General features: G+C 45.3%; 1 protein-coding gene across 5 annotated transcripts in view; it reads left to right on the forward strand.

Moving 5' to 3' along the window:
• The window catches only part of CTBP1 (C-terminal binding protein 1), a 999,951-nt gene that overhangs the window by 953,954 nt on the left and 22,422 nt on the right, over positions 1 to 23,575 (forward strand). For all 5 annotated transcript variants that reach the window (XM_082247492.1, XM_082247495.1, XM_082247493.1 and 2 more), the window contains one exon: positions 22,676 to 22,806. In XM_082247492.1, coding sequence (XP_082103618.1) covers positions 22,676 to 22,806 — 131 coding nt within the window. The remainder of the gene's footprint in view (positions 1 to 22,675; positions 22,807 to 23,575) is intronic.

Genomic DNA, 23,575 nt, shown 5'->3' on the forward strand with positions numbered 1-23,575 from the left:
TAATAGAAGTCACAAGACTGCTATATACTGCTGATGAAAAAAGGTATTTAGCAGTTTATTTTTGCTAAAATAATTGCATTTCCTTTAGAGCTGCACAATTAAGCGTTAAAAAATCACAGTGGTGTAGTTGTTGGCACTTTCGCCTAGTAGCAAAAGGGTCGCTGGTTTGAATCCCAACCATGACACTACCTACCTGGAATTTGCATGTTCTCCCTGTGCCTGCGTGGGTTTCCTCCGGGTACTCTGGTATCCTCCCACATTCCAAATACATGTTGATAGGTTAATTGGTTCCTGTCTAACTTGGCCCTGGTATGTGTATGTATGAATGTGAGTTAGGGGCCTTAGATTGTAAGCTTCTTGAGGCTAGGGACTGATGTGAATGTACAATATATATGTAAAAGCGCTGCGTAAATGGACGGCGCTATACAAGTACCTAAAATTAATAAATGTAACCCTCCCCACAGTCCTAATCTGGCATTTCCACGAATTATGTATCCAGTGCAGAGTCGTTCTCTGCTCAGATCTGTTTAAAAAAATAAATGAATAAGATCCAGTTCACACTGCCACGACTTGTCAGGCGACTTGGTTGTCTAACAAGTCATGCTCCATTCTGTGCAATGGAACCGTTCTAATCAGAGCGACTCAAGTCGCTCCGACTTGGCAAAAAGGTTCCTGCACTACTTTGGGGCGACATCAGAGCAGCTTGCATTGACTTCTAAAAAAGTAGTTTGCAAGCCGCAATGAAGTCGTGCTGCACGGGGCAGCTCAAAGTCGGGGAGACTTTGAGTCGCCCCAGTGTGAACCGGCTCTAAGACCCGGTTCACACTAGCGCGACTTGTCAGGCGACTTGGTCGTCTGACAAGTCGTGGTGGGTCGCCTGCCATAGATTAGCATAGGACCCGTTCTAATAGGAGCGACACAAGTCGCTCCGACTTAGAAAAAGGGTCCTGTACTACTTTGGGGCGACCTGGAGGCGACCTGCATAGACTTCAATGATATGAAGTCCGTGTATGTCGCGCCGAGGTCGCGGTGCACCCTGTGCACCGTGACTTCACAGGTCGCCCCAGCAAGTAGCGTTGCCCCTATGTGAACGGGGTCTTAATAAAAAAGGCAGCTGGCAAAGTTTATCATAACATTGCTTAGCGCTGAGATAAAAAGAAACATTGTATCATTTGGTTCTTAGTCTGTAAATGAGGGCAGTTTAACCTCTTAAAGACCAGGCCTTTTTCTGGCACTTGGTGCTTACAAGTTAAAATCAGTATTTTTTTCAAGAAAATTACTTAGAACCCCGAAACATTATATATATATAATTTTTTTTTTTAACAGAGACCCTACAGAATAAAATGCCAATTGTTGCAATATTTTATGTCACACTGTATTTGCGCAGCAGTCTTTCAAAGCAATTTTTAGCAAAAATACACTTCAGTAAATATAAAAAAAAAAAAATCGAAACCATAAATTTAGCCAAATTTTATTGTATAATGTGAAAGATGTTACGCTGAGAATCGTGCTCTTTATTCTAAGCAAAAAAATGGTGATTCTCTTTTTATCCAGAATCGTGCAGCTCTAATTTCCATGTTCTGTGTACTGTGGGAGACCAGATATAGTGAATGCAGGGTCCTGGGTTTAGTAACACTTTAAGGAGCAGGTCGAAATTTAGGTGGAGATGCTTCACCTGTGGATAATGAGATATAGAGAATCCAGTATGTAGTACAGCGTGGCAACCTCCATGCAAACTTGAAATGTTGGTTTCGGGTGGAGCTGACATTTCAATTGAAAAAATCTAGAATGCCTTGAATCCTGATCTCTATTTTGTCAGCAGGCTTGTAAATACATTTAAGGAGCCCCTCCCTTATGTGCCTTCACTCAGAGACGAGGCTTATGCAAATATCTAAAGCCTATAAATATAGTAAGTGCTGAGAATAAATATTTCATCGTCTGCTCAGTGAGACGCCAGTGAAACACAAATGAAATCTAGACGGATAGAATCGCCTCTATGGAGCACGGCGCATTAGGAGTCAGCAACGTAAATCCAGACAAAGTAATTGGGAGTGTTTGACTTTTTTTTTTTTTTTTTTTTTTTTACTTGTCGTTTATTTTGTCACTTTTCCTAGGGGATGGGCGCAAAGGGACAAGTCATGGCATGAGCGTTAAAAACAAGTCTGTAATATAAATGTCAATCAAAATGCATATGCTAAAAGCGGAGTGCTCTGGGCCACCTATGTATAAGGATTTTAAAGTGACTTTATCACTGAAAAAAAAAACAAAACCATGCCATCAGATTGGATTTTCACTCTTGCAGAGACTATCCTCCAGCAGAATTTTCAGAATCGGACACTTCCAAGTGGCAGGTTCCTGGTCGTCCTCTGGGTGTTGTAGCTCCACGTGCCAACCACTGCGCCAGTACGGTGTCCAAGGACAAAGCAGTGATGTAGCAGATGGAACGAGAGCACATGTTGGGGGATCAGACACACTTGGAAGTGTCAGGTGCCGATGATTCTGCTCTAAAAGAAGGATGCAAGAAATGAGTGGCAGACGGGACTTTTCTTTTCCTTTACCTATTTCTGAGACAGGATCTCTAAAATATGTTAAAGTGTTACTAAACCCAGAACCTGCATTCACTATATGTGGTCTCCCGCAGTACACAGAACATGGAAATGCAATTATTTTAGTAAATATAAACTGCTAAATATATTTTCTTATCAGCAGTATATAGCAGTCTTGTGACTTCTATCAGTGACTGGTTAAAGCTTGTAGGAGGAGTTTTCCTATGAATCTGCAGGACCCCTGACCCTCTGTCTGGACAGTGCTAATTGGCCCTTTGCTGATCACATGCACCCTCCCAAGAAAAAAAAAAAATCTAGCAATCCACACCAAACTGAGCATGTGCAGAGCGCCTCCTATAGCTCTGTACTGTCAGCAGACGAATTGGAAACAGTAAAAAGGGAGGATCAGAGAAGACAGGATCAAACACACTTTTTACACATTGCGCAGGATTAACCCCTTAGGTTCCATAGTGAGTATAACAAGCATGCTTTACTGCATTTACATACTGATTTTTACTGTTGTGGGTTTAGTAACACTTCTATTTCTACTTCCCTCTATGTATTGGGCAGCAGGCACTTCTGCCTTGTAGCACTGAAGTTCTCTTGACAAGATCAATCAGGACAAAATCTGTACCTAGCTTGCATGTGTTTCCTGCACTTGTGTGGGTTTCCTCTGGGTTCTCCAGGTTCTTCCCATAGTCCAAAGACATGCTGGTAGGTTAAAGCCCCATTCCAGTCATATGACCCCCCCAAGCCCCTCTAACCCATCCTGAAAGGTGTTTTGTTGCTTCCTGCTGAAGCAAGATATACCCCTGTAAGTCTCCTGTCCAGGTTTCTCACCGCCACCATTTCTGGGTGCAGAGGTCTGCCAATCTAGTGTTACATATGTGCCAGATACCACTAGTCCCCTCCCGCTGACGTTTTTATTTCTTTATCCAGAGAGGACACTGCCATTGGACAGCCAATAGAAAATGGCCTTGTCCTGCACCCAGACTTTTAGTTAAATACAAATGGCATTTAGATTTATTTAAGACATTTAGGGTTTTTTTTTCGATTGTATCCAGGGATCAGCGCCTTGGTGGGAGCAGTGGCGTCACTATGGGGTGCGGGGGGTGCAGACCGCACCTGGGTAACTCCCGCCAGAGGGGTGACACCATGGCCAGGTCTAGAGGAGGTGCTAATTTTAGTTGTAACCCCGAGGCTGGTCTTTTCATGGCTGCTATGCCTGGTCGCTGAGTGCCTTCCCCCTATCTCCGCACTCACGGCCGGGACAAGGGGAGAGCAGCCTGGAGCAGTTAAGTCCACAAAGGAGGGGACAGAGATCAGAGAGCCGGGAGTGTGGGCTGTGTTCTCCCCTTCCTGTCAGCAGAGCGATCCTCCATAAAGCATATGACACAGGATTGCTCTTACATCTTACAGTGTTTGCTTCATTCCCTGCTGCCTGAAAGATGAGTGGTCATTGGAGGATATAGGGTGTGGGGTAATCAAACTATTTACAGCCCGATCCGGTGTCATCTGCTGTATGGAAGAGCTCTCCACTGACAGCAGTGAGAGAGTACAGCACAACCTGCTCCTCTACCTGGTTTCCTACCTGTAAGTTGGGGGTGGGAGCTCACAGGCCAGGAGAACTTCACACAATGAAAGGGGGGGGGGGGTGTAACAGTTATTGGTGCTGAGATGAGAAGTTTGTGCAGGATGGGAGATTTGTGCTATAAGAGGGGATTGGGGAGGGGGGATTTGTGCTAGGAGGGGGTATTTTTGCCAGGAGAGGGGGTTGGGGGGATTTGTGCCAGGAGTGGGAATTGGGGGGATTTGTGCAAGGAGGAGAGGGATTGGGGAGATTTGTGCTAGGAGAGGGGAATGGGGGGATTTGTGCTAGAAGTAGCGGCAGGGCAACATGATGTCACCCCTCCCCCAGGGGGAAGGGGTGACACTATGTTTTACCGCACCTGGTGACACCATGACACCAACCCTAGTGACGCCACTGAGTGGGAGGAAAATAATTGTATCACAGAGATGGGTTTTAATTGGCTTCCCCTAGTATATGTGTATGTTACATAAGCACCTTGAGGGCAGGGATAGATATGAATGTACGGTATGTAAAGCGCTGTGTAAATTGTCTGTTGTATGCCTGTAGTAATAGGCCATTCTAGGTTACTTGCTGAAAATGGGCCCATTATAATCACTTAATTGGTCCCATTGCTATGATATGAAGCAATGGCATGTTTCCTGACCCTTACCCGGGATCCCTTTAGACACACAGTTTGGTAAATATCTCAACAGAGATTACATTTGTAATACAGGAATATTACTAGGATAGCTGTTTTCAGACCTCAGGTCCTGAACAGACTTCTTGAAGAAAGAGCAAAGCAGTTACAGGGAAAAATGTTTTAAATTCTAATCTATCGCTCCTACAAAGTGCTATAGTTATCGCCTCCTGGAAGAGAAAATATACATTTTTTTTTTTTGACCATCTTGACTGAACCAAAGTTATTTTTTTTTTTTCCCACAATAATTTTTGCTTTTAACATAATACAGTAAGGGCTGGTTCACAACGCATCCATTGAGACGTGTTGATCAATGCATGCTCAGTACAAGGCGTCAGAAGGCAATCGTTTTCTATTGCCATGATTTAGATTGTAAGCTCTAACGAGAATGGCCCTCTAATTTCTCCTGTATTTAATTGTATTGTAACTGTACTGTTTTCCCTAACACTGTAAAGCGCTGCGCAAGCTGTTGGTGCAATATAAATCCTGAATAATAATAATAATAATGTTATACCATGCATGTACATTGCATAAAAATACATTATGTCTGCATTTTTATGCAATACCACACACAAAAAGCATGTCAACACAACATGCCTTTTGCTTCTCTACCCTTGAGGTGGCAACAAGATGTCAGCATCTCAGGTCAATCTTTCATTGGAGGAGGGGTGAGTTGAGAAGTCTAGTATTGGACCTTCACCCTTCTTATCCACTCTTCTGAGGCCGGAAAATGGTCACTGTTTGCGGTGGCCTGTCTGCTTCTGCAAGGTCTTGACTCTTGGACCCAAATTCCTGTGTCTTCCTTTCCTCTGCAAATATGTTTATTTTCCTCTAATTTTTATGGCAAATCTGTCTAGTATATTTTTGCTACAATTTTTTTAATGACTGGTATAAAAGAAAAGTAGACATTTTCGAGGTATACTTTTGTATGCCTATGGTATGGTAAGCGTTTTTGGGGGTTAAGTGTGGTAATTTAAAGCAAATGCATAGTGAAAACTTTTTCTTTGGTTTTGGATAGAGTAGGGAAAGGTTAAAACCCCTCTCAATTTACTTTTGCTGTCCCCTGGGGGGATTTCTGTTCTTCCTGTCCTTGAGACACAATGAAAAATGAAAGGAAGTTTGTACAAAGTGGGAATTCCCCTCTTAGACAGTTGTCATCAGAACAGGTGTCATCTAAGTTTACCCTCACTTTTTGTTCATTTGACAATTCTATGAATTTGTTTTTTTTTCATAGTTTTCTGTCTCAGTCACAGTGGTCACATGGACAAATTGTTAAGGCCGTACACACGATAACAAAAACAGAAATAAAATTTCGTCCGACGAACGATCTGCCAATTTTCGGATCATTAGTATGGTGCTTTCGACAGCCGATTACGAATTTTCGGACGACAAAAGCTGAATGTGCAGGCTATAAAATTGTTATCGTACGTGAACACAATATCCGATTTTCATTTCATTAGTATAGTTTTTGTCTGAAAAAAATTGTAAGTGCTCGGAAACAAAAGAATACAAAACAATTCAACACATGACATCACTATTGAAGCTTAATTCTGTCGTACGAGAACTTTCGTATAAAAGTAACCTTTTCACGTTTGATACGAAACTAGCATGCAAAAAAAGAAGAAAAATTGGTTCAATAACCTCCCCAGCGAGAACACAGAAAACTAACCGAGGTTCTAACCCTTCCCTACTCCAAATCTAAACAATGTTTTTCCTTTAGTTATAATTTAGGCCACTTCATGACTGCCTTGAAGCATCCACCATATCTAAACAGTGGGGACCTAAGGGTTAGGTTATGCACTTCTGCCTTTTGGAACACATGTAAATGCTAAACAAAAAAGTTGTACATACACTTTTAAGGCAACCAAATCAAAATTGACCCCTAGCTGTGTGTTATTCCAGAACTGGCACTTTGGAAACTTTGCCTTACCAATGTTTATTGAAACCTCTACCAAAATTTACTATTGCGCCAATGAACGGGTTTGTCTGTAAACAAAAACTCTATTGCGATCAGTCCCAGAGACCCAGTTCCACCTTTGTGAGCCACCATCCTATTTTCAAATTCTTTTTTATTGCATTTTTTAATGCAGAAAAAATACAAAACTGAGCCAATTTAGCATACCCAGGCTTGCTTGGTTACAGAAGAACATAAAAAACAAAACGGAACAAATCCTCACTTCTGTCTGAAGGAAGAGGAAAGAAAGTGCTCAAGTAGCTCAAAAAAACAATTTAAATACATCCATTAAGTCCATGTTTCTCATCTCCAGTCCTCAAGTATCCCCAACAGGTCATGGTTTCAGGATTTCCCTCAAATGAAACGGCTGTGGTGAATACTAAGGTAGTGAAACTGATCAAATCACCTGTGCATAATAATGGAAAGCCTGAAAACATAACCTGTAGGGCAGGCATCACTAAATGGCGGCCCGCGGTCCGAGTCCGGCCCCCATCACTCCCCCTCCCGGACCGCAGCAGTCGCGCCATTTATCAGCCTGTTTTCCTTTCAGCTGTCATGCTTTCTTTCTTTGCAGAGCCGACCGCGTGAGGCGGGACAGTTCTGGAGGGAGGGCGGGAACTGCCAGAGTTAAGCAAGCCAGTGATTGATTGCCAAGATGAATGGCAATGTAAACAACCAATCACCATCTTGCAGCTTCCTTCCTCCAGACCTGCTATGCCTCAAGTCCTCCTGTCTGTGTAAGGTAGGGGAGACGTACTGTAGGAAGGGGGAGACACACTGAGTACAGCAAAGAAGAGGACTCTGATGTGTGTGGGGGCTGAGAACTCTGATGTGTGTGGGGGCTGAGGACTCTGATGTGTGTGGGGGCTGAGGACTCTGATGTGTGTGGGGGCTGAGGACTCTGATGTGTGTGGGGGCTGAGTACCTTGATGTGTGTGGGGGCTGAGTACCTTGATGTGTGTGGGGGCTGAGTACCTTGATGTGTGTGGGGGCTGAGGACTCTGATGTGTGTGGGGGCTGAGTACCTTGATGTGTGTGGGGGCTGAGTAACTTGATGTGTGGGGAATGGGGGTTAAGGCTGAGTACTGTAAATAGGGGAACTGAATACTGTAATTGGGGGGGGGGGCTGAGGACAGTAATGTGTGGGGGGGGGGGCTGAGGACAGTAATGTGGGGGAACTGAATGCTGTATTGGGGGGCTGAGGACAATGTGGGGGAGCTGAATACTGTATTTGGTGGACTGAGCACTGTGATGGGGGGCTGAGAATAGTAATGTAGGGGAGTTGGGTACTGTAATGGAGGAGGCTGAGGACAGGAATGTGGGCGCTGAGGACTGTTAATGAGGGGGCTAAGAAGGGTGTTGATGTTAAGGGGGTATGAGAATACAAGGGGGATCTTGATGTGAGGGAAGGGAACTGTGATGTGCAGTGGACACTGTGGATCTGATGTAAGGATGGGATTGTGATATGGGGCTCAGTTCAGATCTGTGCTTGCGCATGTCACAGGTAGGTCAGCCCATTCATTGTAATGGGCTGCACTACCCATGAAAAATGCAGGGAAACAAGTCCCTGGCCCTTTTTTAAATTGCACAGCACCAAGCTGTGCTGAAGTGTGGCGTGTTCCTCTGTGGGCCGGGAACATGTGCAGTTTCACCTGCATTCCCCAGCTGCAGAAATGGGAACGCCTAGGAGAGGGTGCTGTAATGTAAAGGATCTGAATCAAATCACAAATGTGATTCGGACCTCCACTGAAAGAAGATTTTACTGAGCGGATCTCCATGAATTTTAATTCAGTACCCCTGCTGTAGGGGGTACTTGAGGGCTAGAGTTGAGAAACATTGCATTAAGTCACCAAACCCTCACTGCACAAAAGCCTAATTGAGGAGTAGTAATAACTTGAACCATACAAGAACTCTACTGCAGAGAGCACCAGCCATTGCTCAAACCTTCATGGTCGAGTCTGGGTGGGTGCCACCATCTTGCCCATGACAGGAGAAGCCAGGCTGTCAATCACAAGTCCGCACAACAGACTCCTTTGTGCTTCTTATGACAGTTGTCACTGCTGTCACAGCGTAAGCCAACCACAAGGAGATGAGGGTTTAGCGGTAGGCTTTTGAGAGTCATAATTGGAGACAGTACAGTTTAGTCGTGTTAGGTTAAAGGTTTTAAACAGCAGATTATAAAGGTATCCATATATTGGGAATGGAGAAGTTCATTGTAAGAATAAGAAACCTTTATGAATAAGGCCAATAATCTGATCTCTTGTCCTTAGACTTGTAAGCCTTTATTAGCAACGTTCTCGATTATACCCTTATTTCTGTAATATGATTTATATGAAGTGCTTATTAAATGTTTTGCATTGATTTCACTGCCTGGTGAAAGGTAATAAATACCTCATATCTTTTCAACATTTTGTGAAACCTACCATGTCTATTAAGATCCTTGACCTCCATAGAGTGACTGACACCTATCATCTGTATTCAGACCCATGAATGACCCCATAGACCTCATGGAGTGAGTTTACAGCCTAGTTCAGCTTGCCTTCCTTGATGGCTTATGGACTCCCTCTTGTGGTCAAAACGGTTATCTGCATTATTACACCTGGTAGTCTTGACTTCAAAGTCTATATCGAGGGTATATTAAAATTCATGGAGGTCCAATCAGGTCTAAATCACATGCTTTTGTGATGACTCCGATCCTTTCCATCACAGCCGCTCCCCCTTATATATCAATTCTGTTGATACATCAGTGTCCTCGGTCCCCTGCATATCACAGCCCCCCACTTCACATCAGTTTTTTCTTCACATTAGTGTCCTTTGCCCCATTTACATCTACCCCTCCCACAGCACTGCTCCCCTTACACATCGCCCTCAGGTCATCTTGTCCCCCCCCACTCGCCCACTTTACACAGAGCGAAGAGCGGTAGACAGGGTTGTAATGGACAGAGGGCGGGAGGCTCAGCTGCACTGGATGGAGGGCAGGAGTGAGAGCTGCCTGGGTTAAAGGATAAGTTCACTTGTACAAAAAAAATAAATGCACATTTTTTTTTTTTTACAGGTAAAAAAATTAGCATTTATTTATTTTGGAGCATGTAAAGCATTGCACCCGTGATCAGCATGCCTGGTATATAATAAAATTATCATGAAAATGGTTTCTACATATAGCACAAAGTTCTGAAGATGTCTACTATCTATATAATTCCCACAAGAGCTTACAATCTAAAGAAATGAAGGTAAAGTGCACAGTGAAACTCCTATTATACAGAACAAATTTCTAAAATAACTACATTTTAAATGCTGTGTAAGGGCAGCATGGTAGCTGAGGATCACAGGTAGTAAAGTCCCCACCCTTTTTAATGTATTCCCTTGCATGCTATCACTGTGGGCGCTAGTCACTATTATGCATATATATTTAGATGCATTATACAGATATCATTAGTACTACCTTTACATATAGGTCAAAAACTCAGAGTGTGACTCTTGTAAATAGGACTGTAATCACAGATGCACCAACTAGAACAAATATATTTATATTATGTTGGCACACTTCATCAGAAATAGTGCGGGCACCTAGGCACCATAGTGTTTCCTTGGTGCAATAGGGCACCCAGGTTAGTGGGAACAGTGCTGATAATGATAGTTAGGACTCTTGGATAGAAGCTGTGGCTGGCCATAAGTACCCTGGCTGTTGATTGTTGCACATAAATATAGTGGTGTACAACTGCCACTGTTGTATTTTAGCGGAGTCTCTGAATGGGTCTTGGCACTCCTGTGGTGCATTGGAAGATGGGAACTTGTCTCCTTTCCTGTTTCCTTGACTTGTACAACAACCCCAAAGGGATTGTCTTCTTGCTTGGGTATTAATTCATCGTCTGTGGTGCAAGGGCTGCCTCAGATTTGAACGAGCCCTAAATAAATTCTATAACATAACCTACGTCATGCTAATGCTTTCTATGCCCTTCTCCTTTCCCCCACCATTGGCACATTCCTTCCAGCTGCTTCACTGAAGGTATGTGCTGCATAGAACTGGCTACGATATTGACCCCTTCATGCCTAAGCCTTTTTCTGACATTTGTTGCTTACAAGTTAAAATCAGTATTTTTTGCTAGAAAATTGGTTAAAACCCCCAAACATTTTATATATATATTATTATACAGGATTTATATAGCGGCAACAATTTGCGCAGCGCTTTACAATGTGAAGGAAGACAATACAGTTGAAATACAGTTCAAAACAGGAGGAACTAGAGGGCCCTGCTTGTTAGAGCTTACAATCTAGAATATATATATATATACACACATACAGTCAGGTCCATAAATATATGGACAATGACACAATTCTAATCTTTTTGGCTCTATACACCACCACAATGGATTTGAAATGAAACAAACAAGATGTGCTTTAACTGCAGACTTTAATTTGAGGGTATTTACATCCAAATCAGATGAATGGTGTAGGAATTACATTATTTTGTATATGTGCCTCCCACTTTTTAAGGGACCAAAAGTAATGGGACAGATTAACAATCATAAATCAAACTTTCACTTTTTAATACTTGGTTGCAAATCCTTTGCAGTCAATTACAGCCTGAAGTCTGGAATGCATAGACATCACCAGACGCTGGGTTTCATCCCTGGTGATGCTCTGCCAGGCCTCTACTGCAACTGTCTTCAGTTCCTGCTTGTTCTTGGAGCATTTTCCCTTCAGTTTTGTCTTCAGCAAGTGAAATGCATGCTCAATCGGATTCAGGTCAGGTGATTGACTTGGTCATTGCATAACATTCCACTTCTTTCCTTTAAAAAACTCTTTGGTTGCTTTGGTATGCTTCGGGTCATTGTCCATCTGCACTGTGAAGCGCCGTCCAATGAGTTCTGAAGCATTTTGCTGAATATGAGCAGATAATATTGCCCGAAACACATCAGAATTCATCCTGCTGCTTTTGTCAGCAGTCACATCATCAATAAATACAAGAAAACCAATTCCATGTGCTGCCATACATGCCCACGCCATGACACTACCACCACCATGCTTCACTGTTGAGGTGGTATGCTTTGGATCATGAGCAGTTCCTTTCCTTCTCCATTCTCTTCTCTTCCCATCACTCTGGTACAAGTTGATCTTGGTCTCATCTGTCCATAGGATGTTGTTCCAGAACTGTGAAGGCTTTTTTAGATGTTGTTTGGCAAACTCTAATCTGGCCTTCCTGTTTCTGAGGCTCACCAATGGTTTACATCTTGTGGTGAACCCTCTGTATTCACTCTGAAGTCTTCTCTTGATTGTTGATTTTGACACACATACACCTACCTCCTGGAGAGTGTTCTTGATCTGGCCAACTGTTGTGAAGGGTGTTTTCTTCACCAGGAAAATAATTCTTCGGTCATCCACTACAGTTGTTTTCCGTGGTCTTCCGGGTCTTTTGGTGTTGCTGAGCTCACCGGTGCGTTCTTTCTTTTTAAGGATGTTCCAAACAGTTTATTTGGCCACACCTAATGTTTTTGCTATCTCTCTGGTGGGTTTGTTTTGTTTTTTTTTTCAGCCTAATGATGGCTTGCTTCACTGATAGTGACAGCTCTTTGGATCTCATATTGAGAGTTGACAGCAACAGATTCTAAATGCAAATAGCACACATGAAATGAACTCTGGACCTTTTATCTGCCCCTTGCAAATGGGATAATGAGGGAATAACACACACCTGGCCATGGAACAGCTGAGCACCCAATTGTCCTATTACTTTTGGTCCCTTAAAAAGGTGGAGGCACATATACAAACTGTTGTAATTCCTACACCTTTCACCTGATTTGGATGTAAATACCCTCAAATTAAATCTGAAAGTCTGCAGTTAAAGCACATCTTGCTTGTTTCATTTCAAATCGACCAGTTTAGAGTTACAGAGGAGGTCGCTCTAACGATCGCAGCGATACCTCACTTGTGGTTTGAACACCATTTACATATGCGGACGCGACTTATGTATATTTACGCTTCTGTGCGTGTGCACGGAGGGACAGGGTGCTTTCATTTTTTTTTATTATTATTTCTTTTGTTATTACTTTGTCTTTCATTTTTTTTTTTTTTTATTGATCACTTTTTTGCTGTCACAATGAATGTACTGCTGCTTGTAATAACAGCCGAGCTGCTGATTAGCCGCATCAGTTATCATTGCAAGAAAGCCGACCGTCTGCTCTTAAAAAAAAACAGTACTGGGGTGATGCCTCTAGCTGCATCACCCTGGTACAACCCCTTGAAGTCGAGGCCACATATTTGCGTTTTGTTGGCAGGAAGAGTTGGATCCAACTTGGAACATTTCAAGTCTTATTTCTAATCCTTAGGCGGCAGGTCGATGGGGTCTCCAAACAAGGTGAAATTGTACCAAATCTGAGGAAAACGTAATCCCCAAAAAGATGAATGTAACTGTTGGATCTTTTGTATACACTAGGGCCTATGGCTTTTATGTATGCCTCCATTTGTAGAGCTGCCATCTCCCAGGTCTGCAATGGTGATTATGCCAGGCGGGTCTTATGCTGCTGGTGAAAGATCTGGCGGTCTATGGCATGAAAAGACTCATAAATGTAGCTCTGTAAGTAAATAGTGTGTGAATATCTGTGTAATACTGCAGGCACGCACATAACTCCGGATTTGGAGTGAGCGGACTGTAAGGTGTAATATAAGCAGTCACCTCTGTTCTGTCATTGTCAAGGAGCTCTCAGTTACCACGACAACTGGGGCTGGCATGGCGATCTGCGATGACAGCTTTCATATATCCTGCTATTTAGGGCTCACTGTGTGTGTATTAATATCTGTGATTGGTGCCATGCCGAATCCACACACCGTTTCTCTATTCACTACGGTATTCGCGGTTATCTGTACCGCTCAGGAGAAGCAAGCTATTGTCAACACCCTGAATAAATGGCATTACATGACAATTTAAATTGTCATTCTGTCTCACCACCTCACATTCTCATATAGATTAGCAGCACAATTTTACAAGTTTAAAAAATAAATCCTGACCGTATCAGTCCTTTCAGGCCCAACCAACAAAGTTAAAGCGGATTTCCACTCAAAAGTGGAACTTCTGCTTATCTGTCTAGCCCCCCCCCCCCCCTCCGGTGCCACATTTGGCACCTTTCAGGGGGGAGGGGGTACCAGTTTCTGACAGGTACCCTGTCCCCACTTCCGTCAGACCTTGCCATGGCGAGGTACGTCAGAGGTTCGGCCCCCTACTCCTCCCTCTGCTTCCAGGCCAATTACTTTCACGCATGCGCAGTAGGGACCCGGCTGTGAAGCCGCAAGGCTTCATAGCCGGGTTCCATTACCAGCAATGGCGGCGGCAGCGGTGGAAAACATCGGCTGCGGTGCTGACATCGCTTGACTCCAGGACAGGTAAGTGCCCTAATATTAAAAGGCAGCAGCTACAGTATGTGTAGATGCTGACTTTAAATTTTTGGAGGGGGGAACTCCGCTTTCCCAAAACCGTTATTATTTGGGCTCCTTTCACACTTGTGCGACTTGTCCTGCGACTTGGGACTGCAAAGTCGCATGACAAGTCCTACTCTGATTTCCAATGAGTACCGTTCATATCGATGCGACTTAAACAACTTCAAAGTAGCCCCTGCACTACTTTGGTCTGATGTTGATGCGTTTTGAGGTCCTTAGACCTCAAGATTACACAGGCATTGCTTCAAGTGCAGTCAAAATCGCAGCAAAATCGGGCGATTTTTAGGTCGCCAAAGCGTGAAAGGGGCCTTAAGGGCTGGTTCACACTAGTGCTATGCCAGGCGTTGCTGTGCAGATCACATTCGATGTCTGTGCGATGCCAATTTAGCCATACAAACTGTGTGGCTGAATTTGCATTGTATTCGGACCAAACTTGTGCAGGACCCTTTTTTTAGTCTGCACCAGAATCAAATTGCATGGCTGTTCACATCCATGTGATCCAAATCCTGTCCGAATTCACAGTTTGCAATCTCTGAACCGATCTGGGGGTGTCATCAACTTTGTATTAACACCCGCAGCGGTTCACAGAGGGCAGTGTGAACCGCCAGCGATTCAGGTGTGATACGGGAACTCGCATTGGATTCGTAGGGTTTCCCGCATCTCACCAGTGTGAACTGGCCCTTAGGCATGCCGTGAATTACTGTCGCAGTTGCTTGCAATCTCTACTGAATTATGAAGCCATCAAATGTCTGGTGTCATACCTGATTGCACATGCAGCACCATAGCAACTGCAGATCAGAGGCCAAGATGGTAGCTTCCCTAGCTGTAACGGTAGGAGACTTCAGTTCCTCGAGGGAAGACATTTATTTACATTTAAAGTGAGAGCAAGTTATGAGTCCCTGAGCCCCCATTTACGCGCACATTTGTTTATTTTTATTGCGTTGTCTTGCTTTTAATGGGCTGTCCTATGCGCAACAAATAACGCCAAAAAGCTTGTGCACCTATTTGAGCTTCAAGCTCTGCTGTGCTTCTTGTTGGCACATTTGGGGTGCCATTATCAATAAATGTTTTTTTTTTTTTTTTTTTTAAGTGCAGTGATTTGGACGCAAGTCTAAACTTAGCCAAAGAATAGCGGTGTGTTTGCTTTATACACTGCCTTGCCAAAAAAAAAAAAAAAAAAATGGCCACCTGGAATTAACTAAGCAACTAACTAAATTGAGCATGCAGTAACTATCCTATTGCATGTGCCCAAAGAATGAGGTCAGCTGACTACCTGAATATACTGAATGACCAGGTTATTCCATCAATGGATTTTTTTCTTTCCTGATGACACGGCATATTCCAAGATGACAATGCCAGGATTAATCGGCTCAAATTATGAAAGGGTGGTTCAGTGAGAATGGGACATCATTTTCACACATGGATTGGCCACCACAGAGTCCAGACCTTAACCTCATTGAGAATCTTTGGGATGTGCTGGAGAAGGCTTTGCGCAGTGGTCCGACTCTCCCATCATCAATACAAGATCTTGGTGAAAAATCAATGCGACACTGGCCGGAAATATATCTTGTGACATTGCAGAAGCTTATCGAAACAATGCCACAGCCAATGCGTGCCATAATCAAAGCTAAAGGCGATCCAACGTGTGACTTTTTTTTTGGGTGGCAATTTTTTTTTTTTTTTTTTTTAGCCAGGCAGTGTATATTGCACTAGTGTCTTCTAGGAAACAAAAACACACCCTTCTGATCATTATGGGCTCTTTCACAGGGCCGTTCAGTTTTTTGGCTCCGATTCGGTCCTTTTTTTTTCACGGAGCGGATGACATTTGTGTCATCCGCTCCGTATGTCTGCATATCATCCCATCTGTTTGCGGATGATATACGGACATAATGTAAGTCTATGGGCATTGCGGATGTCAGCAGATGACACCGCTGACATCTGATTTTGCTTCCTTTCTGTTTTTAACGGAGGAAAAATAGGGTTCTGTTCCAAAAAACGGAACAGAACTGAAAGGAAGAAAATCGGATGTCAGCGGATGGTCATCTGCTGACATCTGCAATCCCATTGACTTACATTATGTCCGTAAATCATCCGCAAAAAAATAGGATGATTTGCGGACATACAGAGCGCCCGTGTGAAAGGGCCCTATATGTGCAATATATGAATGGTGGGTACATCCAGAGCATGTACACTAAAAAAAGGGGGCCTGTGCTGGGAGCTGAGATTTTTTGTTTTTTAGCGGTGGATATAACTGGTTATGCAAGTTTGCAAACAATTGTTATCCTTCTAATATAACAACTGTATCCATTTATACAGCACTGGAGCTCTCAGCTCGGAGAATGCCTTGCCCAAACACTAGCCCTCTGTGTTAACCCAACACTAAGGGGTCTGTTTGTAAGGCATAGAATGTGACATTCAGTGGGAGCGATTGATGGATAATTAATTCTCCACCAGAGAATGTTTGTTAAAGTCATTTTGTCTGCTTTAAAAAAAGACCCCTAAGGCTACATGTACACGGGACGTTTTAAAAAGTCCCTTGAACGCTGGAATTTAAAGGACGTTTAAAAAGTCAGTGTCACGTTTGCAGCCGCGTTTAGCGGGCGTTTGCGCTCAGAACCGTTTCTACTGGTCAAAAAATCATTCCCCTTTAAAATGGAAAAACGCAAGCGCTAAACGTGGGTGATCGCGTTCGGTCGTGTTTTTGCGTTTGAAACGCCGGTAAACACACGTTCTGAACATCCTGAACGCAAATAATTGCTTTCCAATAAACAACACTGAACTCAACTGCCTCTAAATGACTGTAAACGACCCTGTGTACATGGGCAGATAAGATAACATTATAGAGGTGGGTTCAGGGGCTTCTGAAAAAAACGTCCGTTTACAAGTCGCAGTGCACATGAGGCCTAAGTTACAAACCCTTCCTGTAGCACCTTAACTATCCTTTCCTGAAACCCTACCACTAACACTAACCTTCATTGTAACATTAACCCTAATTGTTCTCTTTCTTCTAACACTTTCTATAACTCCTATACTAACCTGAAGATGGACCCTGTACAATATATTGTCAAAAGTATTGGGACACCTGCCTTTACACGCACTTGAACTTTAATGAACTTTACCAGTCTTAGTCCATCAGGTTCAATATTGAGTTGGCTCACCCTTTGCAGCTATACCAGCTTCAACTCTTCTGGGAAGGCTGTCTACAAGGTTTAGGAGTGTGTCTATGGGAATGTTTGGCCATTCTTCCAGAAGCGTACTTGTGAGGTCAGGCACTGATGTTGATGAGAATGCCTGGCTCGCAGTCTCCGCTCTAATTCATCCCAAAGGTGTTCTATCGGGTTGAGGTCAGGACTCGGTGCAGGCCAGTCAAGTTCCTTCACCCAAAACTCGCTCATCCATATCTTTATGGACCTTGCTTTGTACACTGGTGTTGCAGTCATGTTGGAACATGAAGGGACCATCCCCAAACTGTTCCCACAAAGTTGGGAATATGAAATTGTCCAAAATGTCTTGATATGCTGACGCCTTAAGAGGTCCCTTAACTGGAATTAAGGGGCCAAGCCCAACCCCTAAAGAACAACCCCACACCATAATCCCCCCTCCACCAAATGATTTAAGACTAGCCCTCCATTTAGCCATTGTAGTAGTAGCCCTCCTTGTATCTATCCCTCGTAGTAGTAATCCTCGGTGTATGCCCCGTAGTAGCAGGAGCCCTCGGGGTATCCTCTCATAGTAGCAGGAGCCCTCGGGGTATCCTCTCATAGTAGCAGTAGGAGCCCTCAGCGTATCCCCTCGTAGTAGTAGTAGCCCTCAGCGTATCCCCTCGTAGTAGTAGTAGCCCTCGGCGTATCCCCTCGTAGTAGTAGTAGCCCTCGGCGTATCCCCTCGTAGTAGTAGTAGCCCTCGGCGTATCCCCTCGTAGTAGTAGTAGCCCTCGGCGTATCCCCTTGTATTAGTAGTAGCCCTCGGCGTATCCCCTCGTAGTAGTAGCCCTCAGCGTATCCCCTTGTAGTAGTAGTAGCCCTCGGCGTATCCCCTCGTAGTAGTAGTAGTAGTAGCCCTCCGCGTATCCCCTCGTAGTAGTAGCCCTCGGCGTATCCCCTCGTAGTAATAGTAGCCCTAGGTGTATCCCCTCGTTGTAGTAGTAGTAGCCCTCAGCGTATCCCCTCATAGAATTAGTAGTAGTAGCCCTCGGCGTATCCCCTCGTAGTAGTAGCCCTCGGCGTATCCCCTCGTAGTAGTAGCCCTCGGCGAATCCCCTCGTAGTAGTAGGCCTTGGCGTATCCCCTCATAGTAGTAGCCCTCGCCGTATCCCCTCGTAGTAGTAGTAGCCCTCGCCGTATCCCCTAATAGTGGTAGCCCTCAGTGTATCCCCTCATAGCAGTAGGAGCCCTCGGTATATACCCTCCTAGTGGCAGGAGCCCTCGGCGTATCCCCTCGTAGTATCCCCCAGCGTAGCCCCTCGTAGTAGCCCTCGGCGTATCCCCTCGTAGTAGTAGTAGCCCTCGGCGTATCCCCTCATAGTAGTAGTAATAGTAGCCCTCGGCGTATCCCCTCGTAGTAGTAGTAGCCGTAGCCCTTGGCGTATCCCCTCATAGTAGTAGAAGTAGCCCTCGGCGTATCCCCTCATAGTAGTAGTAGTAGCCCTCGGTGTATCCCCTCATAGTAGTAGTAGCCCTCGGCGTATCCCCTCATAGTAGTAGTAGTAGTAGCCCTCTGCGTATCCCCTCATAGTAGTAGTAGTAGCCCTCTGCGTATCCCCCTCATAGTAGTAATAGTAGTAGCCCTCGGCGTATGCCCTCGTAGTGGTAGTCATAGCCCTCGGCGTATCCCGTAGAAGTAGTAGTAGCCCTCGGCGTATCACCTTATAGTAGTAGTAGCCCTCGGCTTACCCCTTGTAGTAGTAGTAGTAGTAGTAGTAGTAGCCCTCGGCTTATCCCCTCGTAGTAGTAGTAGTAGCAGCCCTCGGCGTATCTCCTCGTAGTAGTAGTCGTAGCCCTCGGCGTATCCCCTAGAAGTAAAAGTAGTAGTAGCCCTCGGCGTTTCCCCTCAAACTAGTAGTAGTAGTAGCCCTCGGCGTAGCCACTCGTAGTAGTAGCCCTCTGCGTATCCCCTCGTAGAATTAGTAGTAGAAGCCCTCTGCGTATCCCCTCGTAGAATTAGTAGTAGTAGCCCTCTGCGTATCCTCTCGTAGTAGTAGTAGTAGTAGGAGCCCTCGGTGTATCCCCCTCCTAGCAGGACCCCTCGGTGTATCCCCTCGTAGCAGCAGGACCCCTCGGTGTATCCCCTCGTAGCAGCTGGACCCCTCGGTGTATCCCCTCGTAGCAGCTGGACCCCTCGGTGTATCCCCTCGTAGCAGCTGGACCCCTCGGTGTATCCCCTCGTAGCAGCTGGACCCCTCGGTGTATCCCCTCGTAGCAGCTGGACCCCTCGGTGTATCCCCTCGTAGCAGCTGGACCCCTCGGTGTATCCCCTCGTAGCAGCTGGACCCCTCGGTGTACCCCCTCGTAGCAGCTGGACCCCTCGGTGTACCCCCTCGTAGCAGCTGGACCCCTCGGTGTATCCCCTCGTAGCAGCTGGACCCCTCGGTGTATCCCCTCGTAGCAGCAGGACCCCTCGTTGTATCCCCTCGTAGTAGTGTTAGCCCTCGGCGTAACCCCTCGTAGTAGTAGCCCTCTGCGTATCCCCTCGTAGTAGTAGTAGTAGCCCTCGGCGTACCCCCTCGTAGTAGTAGTAGTAGCCCTCGGCGTATCCCCTCGTAGTAGTAGTAGCCCTCGGCGTATCCCCTCATTGTAGTAGTAGCCCTCGGCGTATCCCCTCGTAGAATTAGTAGTAGTAGCCCTCTGCGTATCCCCTCGTAGAATTAGTAGTAGTAGCCCTCTGCGTATCCTCTCGTAGTAGTAGTAGTAGTAGGAGCCCTCGGTGTATCCCCCTCCTAGCAGGACCCCTCGGTGTATCCCCTCGTAGCAGCAGGACCCCTCGGTGTATCCCCTCGTAGCAGCTGGACCCCTCTGTGTATCCCCTCGTAGCAGCTGGACCCCTCGGTGTATCCCCTCGTAGCAGCTGGACCCCTCGGTGTATCCCCTCATAGCAGCTGGACCCCTCGGTGTATCCCCTCGTAGCAGCTGGACCCCTCGGTGTATCCCCTCGTAGCAGCAGGACCCCTCGTTGTATCCCCTCGTAGTAGTGTTAGCCCTCGGCGTAACCCCTCGTAGTAGTAGCCCTCTGCGTATCCCCTCGTAGTAGTAGTAGTAGTAGCCCTTGGCGTATCCCCTCGTAGTAGTAGTAGTAGCCCTCGGCGTACCCCCTCGTAGTAGTAGTAGTAGCCCTCGGCGTATCCCCTCGTAGTAGTAGTAGCCCTCGGCGTATCCCCTCATTGTAGTAGTAGCCCTCGGCGTATCCCCTCGTAGAATTAGTAGTAGTAGCCCTCTGCGTATCCTCTCGTAGTAGTATTAGTAGTAGGAGCCCTCGGTGTATCCCCCTCCTAGCAGGACCCCTCGGTGTATCCCCTCGTAGCAGCAGGACCCCTCGGTGTATCCCCTCGTAGCAGCTGGACCCCTCGGTGTATCCCCTCGTAGCAGCTGGACCCCTCGGTGTATCCCCTCGTAGCAGCTGGACCCCTTGGTGTATCCCCTCGTAGCAGCAGGACCCCTCGGTGTATCCCCTCGTAGCAGCAGGACCCCTCGTTGTATCCCCTCGTAGTAGTGTTAGCCCTCGGCGTAACCCCTCGTAGTAGTAGCCCTCTGCGTATCCCCTCGTAGTAGTAGTAGTAGTAGCCCTTGGCGTATCCCCTCGTAGTAGTAGCCCTCGGCGTATCCCCTCGTAGTAGTAGTAGTAGCCCTCGGCGTGTCCCCTCGTAGTAGTAGTAGCCCTCGGCGTATCCCCTCGTAGTAATAGCCCTCGGCGTATCCCCTTGTAGTATTAGTAGCCCTCTGCATATCCCCTCGTAGTAGTAGCCCTCGGCGTATCCCTCGTAGTAGTAGTAGCCCTCGGCATATCCCCTCATAGTAGCCTTCAGCGTATCCCCTCGTAGTAGTAATAGTAGCCCTCGGCGTATCCCCTCGTAGTAGTAGTAGCCCTCGGCGTATCCCCTCGTAGTAGTAATAGCCCTCGGTGTATCCCCTTGTAGTAGTAATAGCCCTCGGCTTATCCCCTCGTAGTAGTCGTAGCCCTCAGCGTATCCCCTAGAAGTAGTAGTAGTAGTAGCCCTCAGCGTATCCCCTAGTAGTAGTAGTAGTACTAGCCCTTTGGCGTATCACCTCGTACTAGTAGTAGCCCTCCGCGTATTTCCTCATAGTAGTAGTAGCGCTCGGTGTATCCCCTCGTAGTAGTAGTAGTAGTAGTCCTCAGTATATCTCCTCGTAGTAGTAGTAGTAGCCCTCGGCGTATCCCCTCGTAGTAGTAGTAGCCCTCCCCATATCCCCTCATAGTAGTAGTATTAGCGCTCGATGTATCCCCTCGTGTATACCCTCGTAGTAGTAGTAGCCCTCGGTGTATCCCCTCGTAGTAGTAGTAGCCCACATAGTACTAGCCCTCGGTGTAAGCCAACCTACTGTACACGTAACTCCTTGTTAGCAAACCTCTGCTTTGCCATGCAGGGCTGGAATCTTTTGCTTAGTTTCTGCAGTGTATATATTCTGTTCTCTTTGGATTCGACTTAGTTTTATTTCCCGAACTACAGTTACACAAGTTTTTGTGTTCATGCCGGGACTGTCTTGATACACATTGCATATCCTTTTATTGTCAGTGGAAGGACTTGTCCCTTTGCGTCTTAAAGTTCACCTGTCATGACAGATATATGGAAGGGATAAATTCTGGCCTTTTTCAAAATGATAGTTGCCTGGCTGAATCTGGCTGCAGTAGATTTGAGTCACTGATCCAGAACAAATATGCAATAAATAAAATTCTCAACGCTGGAGCAGACAAAATCTGGAGCAGTTGTGCATGGCAACCAATCATCTTTTGTTTTTCATTTTTAAAGCCTAATTGAACAAGCTGGAGATAGAAGCTGATTGGTTGCCATACACAGCTGCTCCAGTTTCTCCATAGCACCTTGTACTTGTTCCTAGGTCAGTGACTCAGTGTTAAGTCAAAGCCTCAGCATCATATCCAGGTAATTAGCATTCTCAGAAGAAGAGTCCAGCAATGGCAGCCTACATATTGCTTTTATGACAGGTTTCCTTTAAAGTTACTTACTAGCTTCTAGATTGAATTGACTGAATTCTGTATTAATTTGCCCACACCAGTTTAGATCACGTTTCAAGAGGGTGAATTACAGTATGCCCACCAGCTGCCTTTCTGTACAATGTTCTGATGGGACGAAACACAACAGCAACCCCAGAGCTGCAGAGGAGAGAGACTCTGGTAAACCATGTATATTATTTAAAGTATTTAAGCACTAATCCAGGGCTTATAATTTTAGAACTGAAACTTAAAGCAGGTTTTGGATTTTGTCTGATGTCTCTAATGTCCTATTCCAGATGAGACAGGGAGCGTTCCTGGTAAACACAGCTCGAGGCGGTTTGGTGGATGAGAAAGCACTCGCACAAGCATTGAAGGAAGGGAGGATACGGGGAGCAGCATTAGACGTACACGAGTCAGAACCTTTCAGGTAATTTGCGGTTAAACATTATGCATGAAGTCCTCTCCTACAGTTCAACTTGTCTCTCGTGCTGGCCATACACTCATTGAGTCAGTAAGCATGGTTCAAAAGCCATTACTTTCAATGTTTCTTTATTAATAAAGGATATATACATTGAGTCAGTGCAGATAAAAAATTCCCTTAATTGCTCAGATGTAGATTGTTTAGCGAACCTATCAACCAAAAACAATCATCTGTGTACTATCCTAAAATACTAGTGCAAACATAATGTAAACAGCTCCTGTAAACTATAATGCTCACAAACCCATGCTCAATCAGTGCTTTGAAATTGCATGTGTGCAAAAATGCAAACCTAAAATGACATATTCCTAAAATACATAGCAGCATCTACAGTGGACCATTATCATATTGTATATTACACATTCATGACAAAAGAAATTAAACTCCCGCTCCTTGAGGACGTCAAATGACGAAACTAGTCAGGCGGGGCTAGGACGTTGAACACTACTGCGCATGTCGGTTTCGCACTCTCGGCTCCGGCTTTTAGAGAGTTTTTTATACACAGCGTTTGATCCTTAGTGTCGCGTTGACACTTTCAAAATGTGAGTGCTGCTATTATATTTGAATAAATTGATACAGTTTTAACAGACTTACGATATTTGGATTCTCCTTCTTTCTTAAAATGTTATACCTCCATATACCTCTGTGAGAAAGTCTGATACAGAGACGGGGCCACCAACTCTATGGTCATGACCTGGCTTGCTGGATAATTTGTATC

This window comes from Pelophylax lessonae (genome assembly GCF_965119305.1).
Source record: "Pelophylax lessonae genome assembly, chromosome: 1".
Classification (NCBI taxonomy): domain Eukaryota; kingdom Metazoa; phylum Chordata; class Amphibia; order Anura; family Ranidae; genus Pelophylax; species Pelophylax lessonae.